The sequence below is a fragment of the Podarcis raffonei genome, chromosome 12 (genome assembly GCF_027172205.1).
Source record: "Podarcis raffonei isolate rPodRaf1 chromosome 12, rPodRaf1.pri, whole genome shotgun sequence".
In the NCBI taxonomy this organism is placed as follows: domain Eukaryota; kingdom Metazoa; phylum Chordata; class Lepidosauria; order Squamata; family Lacertidae; genus Podarcis; species Podarcis raffonei.
In genome coordinates, this window is record NC_070613.1 from 48,588,066 (window position 1) to 48,600,361 (window position 12,296).

The following is a 12,296-nucleotide window of genomic DNA, read 5'->3' on the forward strand; positions in this document are numbered from 1 at the left end:
CACTGTCATACAGTGGTTCCGCTCCTTCCTCCTGGGCCGTGTCCAGAAAGTGGTGGGGGGGGATGAGTGTTCAGACCCCTGGGCTCTCACTTGTGGGGTGCCTCAGGGTTCTGTCCTCTCCCCCATGCTTTTTAATATCTATATGAAGCCGCTGGGAGAGATCATCTGGGGGTTTGGACTGGGTGTTCATCAGTATGCAGATGACACCCAGCTCTACCTCTCCTTTAAATCAGAACCAGTGAAGGCGGTGAAGGTCCTGTGTGAGTGCCTGGAGGCGGTTGGAGGATGGATGGCGGCTAACAGATTGAGGTTGAATCCTGACAAGACAGAAGTACTGTTTTTGGGGGACAGGGAGCGGGTTGGTGTGGGGGATTCCCTGGTCTTGAATGGGGTAACTGTGCCCCTGAAGGACCAGGTTACCTTGAATGGGGTAACTGTGCCCCTGAAGGACCAGCCTGGGAGTCATTTTGGACTCACAGCTGTCCATGGAGGCGCAGGTTAACTCTGTGTCCAGGGCAGCTGTCTACCAGCTCCACCTGGTACGCAGGCTAAGACCCTACCTGCCCGCGAACTGTCTCGCCAGAGTGGTGCATGCTCTAGTTATCTCACGCTTGGACTACTGCAACGCGCTCTACGTGGGGCTACCTTTGAAGGTGACCCGGAAACTGCAATTAATCCAGAATGCGGCAGCTAGACTGGTGACTGGGAGTGGCCGCCGGGACCACATAACACCACTTCTGAGAGATCTGCATTGGCTCCTAGTACGTTTCCGAGCACGATTCAAAGTGTTGGTGCTGACCTTTAAAGCCCTAAACGGCCTCGGTCCTGTATACCTGAAGGAGCGTCTCCACCCCCATCGTTCAGCCCGGACACTGAGATCCAGCGCCAAGGGCCTTCTGGCGGTTCCCTCATTGCGAGAAGTGAGGCTACAGGGAACCAGACAGAGGGCCTTCTCGGTAATGGCGCCCACCATGTGGAACGCCCTCCCATCAGATGTCAAAGAGATAAATAATTACCTGACATTCAGAAGACATCTTAAGGCAGCCCTGTTCAGGGAAGTTTTTAATATGTAATGCTGTACTGTTTTTAACACTGATTGGGAGCCGCCCAGAGTGGCTGGGGAAACTCAGCCAGATGGGCGGGGTATAAATAATAAATTATTATTATTATTATTATTATTATTATTATTATTATTATTATTAAGGCATCTGCAACGGTGTTCAGGGACCCTTTCACATTTTTAATTGTAAAATTAAAGTCTTGCAGCAACAGGGCCCACCTCATCAACTTACTGTTATTCTTTATTGTTCTCAGCCACAGCAAGGGTGAATGGTCAGTACATAAAATAAAAGTTCAGCCCCAGATGTACAGTTTCAGTTTCTGTAATGCCCACACAATGGGAAGGCATTCCTTCTCGATGGTCGAAAGATGTCTTTCTCTCAGAAGTAATTTCCTGCTTGTGAAGGTGATTGGATGCAGATCGTCCTTCTCTCCCTGTTGTCACAGCACGGCCCTGATCCCATTGGATGCATCGGTGAAGGCAGTGAACTCCCGATCATAATTAGGAGCAACAAGGACTGGTCTTGACGTCAAGGTGTTTTTTAAGGCATCAAAGGCCTGCTGACATGCTGCTGTCCATTTGACCTTATCTGGTTCCTTCTTCCGAGTTAGGTCAGATAAAGGCGCTGCTAACTCACTAAATCTTGGAATAAATTTTCAGGAATAACTGGCTAGTCCTAGGAAAGCTCTGACTTTCTTCTTGGAGGTAGGGGTAGGCCAGTTTAAATTGGCTTCTACCTTTGTCTCTAAAGGTTTCATCACTCCTCCTCCTAACATGTGTCCCAGGTATTGAATAATCGAGCCCCCTATCTGGCATTTGCTAGCTTTGATGGTTAAGCCCACCTCTTTAATTCGCTATAGCACTAACCCTAAGTGCTCTTTGTGTTTATCCCAAGTCGAACTGTACACAGCAATATCATCTAAATAAGCGACTGCGAACCCTCTTAATCCGTTCAGGATTTTGTCCACCAGTCTCTGAAAAGCGGCTGGTGCATTCTTTAAGCCAAAGGACATTACCTGAAACTCAAACAGCCCTAAGGGACTTCTGAACACAGTTTTCTCCTGATCCCTAGGGTCCATTTTTACTTGATAGTATCCCTTTGTCAAGTCTAGGCAGGTGATGTAATGACACTGACCTATAGCTTCGATCGGGTCATCTAAACGTGGCATTGGATATGCATCTGCTTTAATGACATGGTTCAGCTTTCTATAATCCAGGCAAAATCTGATAGATCCATCAGGTTTGTCTAACAACACTATGGGTGCTGCCTAGGGACTTTCTGAAGGGGTTATGATCCCTGCCTTCAACATCTCCGTTATCTCATTGCTAACTTTCCCCACATACTCTCCAGTTATCCTATAGGGGTTTACAGCAATGGGCTTGGCATCTCCGCTGTTGATGTGATATACAACTCCCTTAGCTCTAATTGGAGTATTACTGAAAATTTCCCTATATTCTTGTAGGATCTGTTTAACCTCCACCTGCTGATTAAGGGTTAATGTAGGAGCTACCTTTATTTCTTGTAGATTGCACAGTTGCTCCCCTCTCCCTTCCCAGCATGTTATATCAGCTTCGCCTGGATCTTCACGTATTGTATACAGTGTCCAGCCTTCTGGTCTAAGATATGGCTTTAATATGTTCACATGAACCACCTTACGCTCTTCTTCCCCTTGTTGGATTACGTAATTTACATCACTCATTTTGGACACGATTTTGTACGGTCCCTCACATGCTAGTTGCATTTTATTTCCTTTGGTTGGTCTCAACAGCAACACTTCACTATTGGGTTCAAAAGTTCTTACTCTGGCCTTTTTGTTGTACCAGGTTTTCAACTTTGCTTGGGCTGCTTTTAAAATTTTCAGACCACAGCGCCACCCACATCCAACCTACACCCCTTACCTCGTACTTAAGCCAGGATCTAGGAACGCACACTGCTGGTGCTCATACACAGCTTCGCAAAATGACCTTGAATGATTATCCAAATACAGCTAAATTGATGAAACATACCACAACATACCATGCCATATCACAACATACCAAGAGCTCCATGTGTGCACTAGAAAGGCACATAGTCCTCTTGATTGTGCTCATGCTTTTTTAAAAATTAATGCAGAACAGCATAAAGTATTTTAGTATTTCTAATCCTTGTTCAACCTATCCATCCCAAATAATCAAAGTCATTTAGCAGCCTGCGCACAATCAATGTATACAATGCTTTATCCAGAAGTATGATTAGAAGTATGATTAAACACTTTTGAATTATGATGCTGGAAGAGACTCTTGAGAGTCCCATGGACTGCAAGAAGATCAAACCTAACCATTCTGAAGGAAATCAGCCCTGAGTGCTCACTGGAAGGACAGATCGTGAAGCTGAGGCTCCAAAACTTTGGCCACCTCATGAGAAGAGAAGACTCCCTGGAAAAGACCCTGATGTTGGGAAAGATTGAGGGCAGAAGGAGAAGGGGACGACAGAGGATGAGATGGTTGGACAGTGTTCTCAAAGCTAGCAGCATGAGTTTGACCAAACTGCGGGAGGCAGTGGAAGACAGGAGTGCCTGGCGTGCTCTGGTCCATGGGGCCACAAAGAGTCGGACACGACTAAACAACAACAACGATTAGAACGTTAACGTTCTTCATTCTTGTTATGCACTAATTATTCTTACAGTCTTTGGCATTTTTAATCAAAAGTAAGTTTCACTGTGTTCAGTGGGGCTCATTCATGGGTATGTGTACATACGATTGCAGCCTTAGTTTCCTAAAATACCAGTGAAATGCACCCTAGCAAAAGGTAGCTGACTTTTGCCATATTTGCTGGCATGTCAACTTGTGGGCTCTAGCAGTGTTACTTACCAGCTGTGTGCTGATTAACTTAGTGGCTACTTCCTTATTGCCAACAACAGTGCAGAGGTAGCAAAGTAAATTCAGTTTAACTCTGGCTGCCCCTGTGCTCTTCTCTGGGGAGTCAGTCAGCTGACATACTTGGTGTAAGAAGTCGTTCCAGTCGTATTCTTTTAGCATCAACAATTTCTCAGCTGGAAAGAAAAAAAAATTGTTTTAAGAGCACTTGTTATGAATATAATTTCCAAGACCCAATACTGAAACATAATATAGTTCTTTCTACCTACTTGAACCCCTGAAAAAGCTTGTTGTGAACATACAATGTATGTCCTGGCCCGACTGCACAGGCAGCCAGTTAGTTTCTGGGCCAAATTCAGAGCGCTGGTTTTGACCTACAAAGCCTTAAACAGCTCAGAACCACAATACCTCAAGGACCGCTTTTCCTCAAATGAACCAACCTGCACCCTGTTATCATCTGAGGTCTTTCTTCGTGTGACTTCTTCATGAAAGTTCTGAAAGGTGGCAACACAAGAATAGGCCTTTTCTGCAGTGGCTCCCCATCTGTGGAATGCTCTCCCCAGGGAAGTCTGCCAGGCTCCTTCATATATCTCTTTGGGAGCCAGATGGCAATGTTTCTCAAGAACCAGGGCTTTGGTTGATTAAACCATTTACGGACTTTTAAATGTGTTTGTGGTAGAGGGGGTTATTGGTTTGTTTCTGTTTTCTGTAACGCATTTTCTGTTCTTGTTTTGTATTTTTACGTTGTGAAGCACACACACACACACACCCCCCCGGGTGATCTTCAGATGAAGGGTGGTATGCAAAATAAAGAAACAACAAAAAGATATATTATTATTCCAGACTTGCCTTTAGGCAGGAAGCAAAACAAAGAAAGGATCTGACTTGTCACAAGATCCCCAAAACTTTGGCTCAAATCCACATAGCAGAAAATCTTGACAATGCTTCTAAATAGTACGTAAGGAAGTGCTCCTCGGGAAGAAAGTTAGTATGCTGATAGTGATCTTTTGTTTCTATAAACAGCAGCTTAATATAGTACTAAAAGCATGCTGCAATCGCTACTGGAGCAGCATCACTGTTTTATAAAACTTAGTGATGGTCAGTAAGAATCTACCCTATAAATGTGTTTTAGACTATGTGCTTTAGGTATAAATATATCACGCAGAACACACCACAGTGTGACAAGGTCACCTGACCCATAATCATTTGAGTAAAGCATAAAATAGAGATATAAGTGACTTAGGTTGCACTTGTATTAGAAATAAGTCCAACAAAACTCAATAGAGCTTCCTTCTACCTAGGCTATAAAATTACTGTATTTTTCCGTGTATAAGACTAGGGGTTTCCCCTAAAAAAATGTCCAAAATTGGGGGGCTTCTTATACACGGCAAGATCTCCCCCATTTCCTTAAACCGGAGTCCCCAAAAATAGGGGGCGTCTTATACATGGGGGTGTCTTATAGACGTAAAAATACGGTACATTGCGAAAAAACTACTTTTTTTCCTAGCTTATATTGAATTGGATTATTACTCTGGTCCTGTTACACTGTTCCTTGTGAGCCAAAAATACAGCATGCCAAACATGGTCTGCAACGACACATACTGCTGTGATCTCAAAACTATGCTCAATATAATTTAAAATGACAATTAATTATAGCAGCTGTCCCTTCTTGCTTGGGCATGCATCCTATATATCAACATTTGTGAGAGTTGGGAGTAGATGCAAAACACAGAGACATGAGAACAACAGTGTTAAATGAATACTAAGACATTTTTGAGTATCAAAGAATAATGTTTTCTTGTAAATGGCAAGTTGCCTATAATTACTTTAGCCAACTGTACCTGAATGTGCTGGTACGTGTAAAGTTTTCACGTCAAATCTCACTGGTGGTTGCTTCACTATCTGAGAAAAAAATTGTTTGACTTGAGGAAATTCTGAACATCTCATAGACCAAGGGTACACTATGCACCTCTCTTCAAATAAAACGCTTTCTACCATAATAAATGATGAGCTGTCAATATTTCAGCTATAAATACACAAACTTAATGACGAGTAAGAAGTCACTGAACAAGCTACCAAAGGAAGCAGACTGATTTCCAAAACACTTCCTCAAAATGGAGAAACTCCTCAGTGAAGCCAATTCCAGTGGAGTTCCCTGTTTGTGTTAATAGCTCAATGGCACTGACAGGGAACCCCACATGCAAAGGAACAACTGGGAGCAAACATGAAGTTCTCAATTATTCCTTTGTAGCCAAATCCATACCTGCCCCACACCTGACGTCATATATGGTAACGGGTGGGATTGATTTCCGGGGAATGGTCTCATAGGCCAAACTGGGACCTGTGCCAGATTTAATTAGGTTCTCCACAGTGGGTATAACCTAAATAATACAGTTAATGTGAACAAAGTATAGTTAACTTTTTCCAAAACAAGTTAATTTTCAGGGAGGCCCATATTTTGAGTTTACCTCCAGCACTGATCTGTGGCTTTTTTTGGTATATTCTTAACAAGTTATCTACAGTCAATACCACTTATATATTGTAATGATTCTCACCTACGTTTTGACAGATTGTTTTAGCTAGACCTTTTGTGAATATGCAATGCCATATCTGATCCAATATATCTGAACTTGTCATTTTGCCCAAGGCTATTTTAAAACCTAATTACCACAAACGAAAACATCATTCTTGATTCTAGGTGCTTTGACTTATTCAGTTATCTTTTATTTTCTAGCGCTAATCCACAGCAGCACGGCAACAACAGACAACCACCAAAACTTAACAGTAAATGGAAAAGAAGGTTTTTCAAACGTATCTTGTTAACAAAAATAAAATGAGTATGTTTTTCCATATTTGAACCATTTTATGTTCCTGTCTATCTTCTTTTTCTGTTCTTTCGGTGGCGGCAGCCATTTTGTGTTATACCAAAAGTAGCTGTGTTGTGACTGGTTGCCCTCAACACCTTCTCAAAATTCCAACTGTGGCCCCAGAGAAAAAAAGGTTTGTGACTGCTGGTGTGGAGGCTTGCATTAATGTGAGTGCTATCAACTGATACCAAAACTGTCCATTTGCTTAGTGTAACAATTTAGTGTAAACCTGCAGGAACCAGGTATGGCCACTAGGTGGGAGTAAAATAAAAGGTAAAGGTACCCCTGCCCGTACGGGCCAGTTTTGACAGACTCTAGGGTTGTGCGCTCATCTCACTCTAGAGGCTGGGAGCTAGCGCTGTCCACAGACAGTTCCGGGTCACATGGCCAGTGTGACAAAGCTGCTCTGGCGAACCGGCACCAGAGCAGCACACGGAAACGCCATTTACCTTCCCGCTATAAAGCGGTACCTATTTATCTACTTGCATTTAAGGGTGCTTTCGAACTGCTAGGTGGGCAGGAGCTGGGACCGAACGACGGGAGCTCACCCCGCCGCGGGGATTCGAACCGCCGGCCATGCGATCGGCAAGTCCTAGGCGCTGAGGTTTTACCCACAGCGCCACCCGCATCCCCCATGGGAGTAAAATAGTTGAAGATTAATCCCTGTAAAACTATTAAATTGTAGATTTGGAAGGGACCAAGAGGGTCATCTAGTCCAACCCCCGGCAATGAAGAAACATTTTGCCCAACATGGGGTTCAATACACAACCCTGATATTAAGAGTCTCACTCTCCACCGACTGAGCTAGTGCAACGGATAACAAAAAACACTATAAATTCCTGAACATATTATTTGAAAAGTAATGTATGGTAAGTTCAAATAGTACCTTTGGATTATCAATTACAGGGGTGACAATAAGGTCAGACTCCAAGAAGATAAGCTCTTTCACTTTGGACTCTATATCCTGCTGGCTGCAGCATATGTTTTTATCCTAGAATATAAACAAACAGTAGTAGTATTTAAATGACATATATTTTAAACACAGCAAACATTGTGCAACTCCTGCATTTATTATTAAAAGGCACCAGAAGGCTTTCTTGTCAACTCCAAAAGATATTAACGCAGGCAGTAGAATTAATTCATTGGTTTCCTGGAGTGACAATATTGATTCTTGAGATATGAATCCCATTATCTAGAAAAGTACATTAGGACCTATCAATTAAACAGCTGAATTTTTTCTCACCATTTCCTGATGTACAAGAACACTATCATAATCTTATGCAATAATTTGCTCATTATGTAAAAAAAATCACTGATATATTCCACTGTAAATATATTCTGATCCTTCAGTATTCTTGCTTGTTTCATTCAACGGCTTCATTTTTTCCACACTTTACTCCGCCACCACCTGTTTTGTAACCCCTCATTCTTCTCTTTTTTACATTCTCGCTTCTTCATCATATAACATAGTTTTCAGGCTGGAACAAATATACTTCCTGTTTTCTTCGTGCTACCATCCCATCACACTTCTACTTCAAAGCTTATTGAGGGTGCAACTTTTATACTAAAAGTAAAAAATGTAAAGGACCCTTGGATGGTTAAGTCCAGTCGAATTAGACTATGGGGTGCAGCACTCATCTCTGCTTTCAGGCTGAGCCAGAGTTTGTCCACAGACAGATTTTCAGGTCATGTGGCCAGCATGACTAAACCGCTTCTGGTGCAATGGGACACCTCGAGGGAGGCCAGAGTGCACGGAAACGCCATTTACCTTCCTGCCACAGCAGTACCTATTTATCTACTCGCACTGGTATGCTTTCAAACTGCTAGGTTGGCAGGAGCTGGGACAAGGCGACAGGAGCTCACCTACAGCATCCATTACAGAATCCTAAACATTTATAGTTAGAAATAAGCCCCTCTGAAATAAATGAGATTTCCTTCTGTACAAAGGACTAAGATTGGGCTGTACTACTGCTTCTTTGCCTTCAGCTCTCTGATAATCTCCATCACTAGTTTCTGTTTACCGTATTTTTTGCTCTATAGGGCACACCGGACCATAGGGCGCACCTAGATTTTAGGGGGGGAAATAAAGGGGAAAAAAATTCAAAGAGCAAAGAAGCCAAGACAGCGAGTGGGATGGATCCTGCTAGCTGTCTTGGCTTCATTTTTAGCCGCGGGGCTGGGGCGGGGGAAGCCTGAACGGGTCCGGGAGCGGGGGCAAGGTTGCGCACAACCTCGCCTTCGCTCCCGGAGCTTGCTGCTGTCCGCAAGCCTTCTGAGCCCGGCAGGAACTCCTGCCACGCTCTGAAGGCTTGTGGATAGCTGCCTGAAGCCTGCATTCGCTCCACAGGACGCACACACATTTCCCCTTCATTTTTGGAGGGGAATAAATGCATCCTACAGAGTGAAAAATACGGTAATTTATTCCACCAAATCTAGTTTTAACAGGAATTACCAATTGCTGTTTTCTAGTTAAATATAAGGGCCTCATCATCATCCTCACTCTTCTCAATCTGTGTGCCTCTTCTGACACTGTCAATTATTTTCTCACCATCCTTGGCTTCAGTAATGCAATTTTTTCCTAGTTGTGATTTGACAGCTCTTCCTCTTCCGTTTTTCTATAGCAGTCATATGGAATTCAGTCTCTTGCTTCCATTTCCTTCAAACTACACTCACCTTTGCGGAAGGACTTGGAGATGCTGTGTGTGCGGAATTTGTAGCTAGAACAGCAGCAGCATTGTTTATTTCCACTGTGGTGGTAGTTCTAGGGGTGGGTCGAGAACTGAAAGACAATATACACATGTTTATACAAAACTGAATACTTAAATGCAAATTATCTGAATTATTTTCTACAACTTCATTTAAAAGTGTTGTGCTGTCTTCATACCTGAGTAGAAATATAGATTCATTTGATTCACCATCAACAGCACTTTTAGGGCGTAGTTCTTCTGGATTTTCTTGATAAAGAAAATATTGTAACTATTTACCAGCATGAACTATGTATACAATTGTAATGTTTCAAGCATGCATTTTTTTTATAAAGATATTTATTAAGTTTCCAATTTATACAAACAAAAAGAAAAAAGCAAAAAAGTTTAAAAACACATACAGTTCACAATTCTTAATTTTCAATGACATATTTCCCTGACCTCCTCATACCTCCCCTTCTTGTATTCCAATTCAAATTATTTACTCAGCAAATCCGTATCTCAAAACATTGGAGCTAGAAGCCCCTTAATTTATTCTACCCAGATCTTTAATCTTAAATTATTATAACCTTGAATTTTTACTTATAAAAAACCATTTTTTCATATTCTTTTAAACCATTACAGCTGGAAACCCCTTAATTTCAATCCAACATACATTTTAGTTCTCAGTTTTACATTACAGCGGTACCTCAGAAGTCGAACGAAATCCGTTCTGGAAGTCCATTCAATTTCCAAAATGTTCGCAAACCAAGGCGCAGCTTCCAGTTGGCTGCAGGAAGATCCTGCAGCCAATCAGAAGAAGCGGAAGCCATGTTGGATGTTTGGGTTCCAAAGAACATTCGCAAACTGGAGCATTCACTTGCGGGTTTGCGGTGTTCGGGAGCCAAAACGTTTGACTTGCAAGGCGTTTGGGATCCAAGGTACGACTGTACATGGCCGCCCCCAAAGCTGTTTTCATTAACCAACACCCACCTGTCAATTGCTCAACCAGGACTAACAAATGTAATTTCCCGGCAGGTGCTTTTGAATCTCTCACTCTGCACCCCCTCTTCTTAGCCCTTTGTTCATTCTCTCCTTGCCCCCACACTTTCCACCAGCCCTCCATGAACCTGCACTGACATAAATAACTGCTATTCAAGTTACTCTGTGTGAGAGAAAAAGCCTTTTTCTCAGCTGATCTGTGAAACGCAGGGGGAAGAAACCTACTTTTTAGATCAGCAGTGAAATGGACCTCTCTTGCACACAGTGGATGCCTATAGAATACCAGCTTCCTTGTCCCCATGCCCCATAAAGATGGAAAAAGAATCTCTTTGCTAGCCCCATGTTTGCTGCTTTGGGAAGTGCCAAGCAATAGGGCTAACAAGCCACTTCTGCAGTGGTTTCCCAGGTCCCAACAGGACCCTGCACAAGTCATTGTAACAGGTGGGCAGGACAACACACCTGTCAATCATGTGTTATCATAATAGTGACTAGCAGATAAGTGGCCCCCATCCACCCGTCAAATTTGGCCCATGAGGCCTATTTTGGTAAGAATCTGGCTCAAGAAACCAAAACAGTTCCCCATTCCTGAACCAATACATAAAACGAAGGTGCAATCTTACCCAGCTTGAAAGATCTGTTAAGTTGATTGTTTTCTGTTCTTGGCAACACTATGTCTGGGAGGCTTTTACACTCTAATTGAATCTCAGACTCTCCAGGTTCAAGCAGTTCAGCTTTTTTCCTGCTGTTCAAACAATTGACAATGAAATGTACTTCGCAGGCAATGCAAATTTCTCTGCATTTTATTCCGGTCAGATCCTTAAACAACTGCAAAATTATCTTTTTACTTATTTATATATAGACAAGCAAATTTTTATTTAATTCATTTATGTTCCACTCTTCTTGTCCAAGGATATCAGCTACACTGCTAATGGGTTGCAGGACAGCAGCTCTCTAAAAACAGGGTTGTGGCCAAGGGTGAAGCCATATTGTTCTGTTGCAGCAAAAAGAGGGAATCTTGTGACATCTTAAAAACTAGCCATGTTGTGGCAAAAGCATTCAAGAGACAGAACCCACTTTGTCAGAAATCTTTAGCCTCATGCATACATCCTTCTCACAATAAGTTTGTTAAGCAACAGAATTCAAAATTTCAATTTAATTTTAAACTGAGTCTACTGTACCTGGAGCTTGTTTCTTGGCTGGAGATCATGTTACTGGGAATTTGGATAAAAGCATCTTTCCAGAAAGGATGCTGCAACAGCTTGGCCCAAGTCAATCTTTAAATAAAATAGGAAAATACATATACAATCCTCTCATACAGTACCAATTTAAATTCCACAAACTTCTAGATTTATTTATTTTTAATCGGTGTGTATCATTAATAAATAGCCAGATCTTCAAATCATAATTTTACCTCTTCTGAGGATCCTTTTGAAGTAAAGAATCAACCAAGTTAAGGAAGTCTGAAGATGGTTCTAGAGATGCTGATCCTGTAAGATAACGAAACTATTCTATTTTGAAACAAATATGATTCTACTAACTACCAAAATCTACCAACAGCAACATAAAAGAATTCATATATTAACTTCTTAAGGAGGGAATGCATGGAATCATTCACTCATTTGTCCCATTTTATAAACTTATAAAATTATTTTCACCATCATTTATCTAAGGAACAATACCTTTCTGTGTAAGTGGGAAAGGATCTTCATGTAAAATCTGTTCTGCTAATTCAGTAACACTTTTGGAGAAGAACGGAGGTCTTCCTAGAAACAGAAGTAGATAAGATTTCAGTAAAACTTGAATAAGCATCAGAACAATTAAGTAATA

At 42.0% G+C, this 12,296-nt stretch overlaps 1 protein-coding gene across 8 annotated transcripts in view; it reads right to left on the bottom strand.

Annotated features, from left to right (window-relative positions):
* ULK4 (unc-51 like kinase 4) overlaps window positions 1–12,296 on the bottom strand; it is a 173,840-nt gene that overhangs the window by 153,735 nt on the left and 7,809 nt on the right. For 5 of the 8 annotated variants that reach the window (XR_008332893.1, XM_053409500.1, XM_053409499.1 and 2 more), the window contains exons 7-15: window positions 12,149–12,232; window positions 11,881–11,956; window positions 11,648–11,743; window positions 11,090–11,211; window positions 9,668–9,737; window positions 9,457–9,562; window positions 7,670–7,774; window positions 5,758–5,818; window positions 3,911–4,092 (exon numbers count right to left, since the gene is read on the bottom strand). Coding sequence is in view for 7 of the 8 variants with exons in the window: in XM_053409500.1 (XP_053265475.1) it covers window positions 3,911–4,092; window positions 5,758–5,818; window positions 7,670–7,774; window positions 9,457–9,562; window positions 9,668–9,737; window positions 11,090–11,211; window positions 11,648–11,743; window positions 11,881–11,956; window positions 12,149–12,232 (902 nt within the window). In the remaining variant the exon portion in view is untranslated. Of the gene's footprint in view, window positions 1–3,910; window positions 4,093–5,757; window positions 5,819–7,669; window positions 7,775–9,456; window positions 9,563–9,667; window positions 9,738–11,089; window positions 11,212–11,647; window positions 11,744–11,880; window positions 11,973–12,148; window positions 12,233–12,296 lie in introns of all 8 variants that reach the window. The other 3 variants (XM_053409502.1, XM_053409506.1, XM_053409503.1) reach the window with 3 other exon arrangements.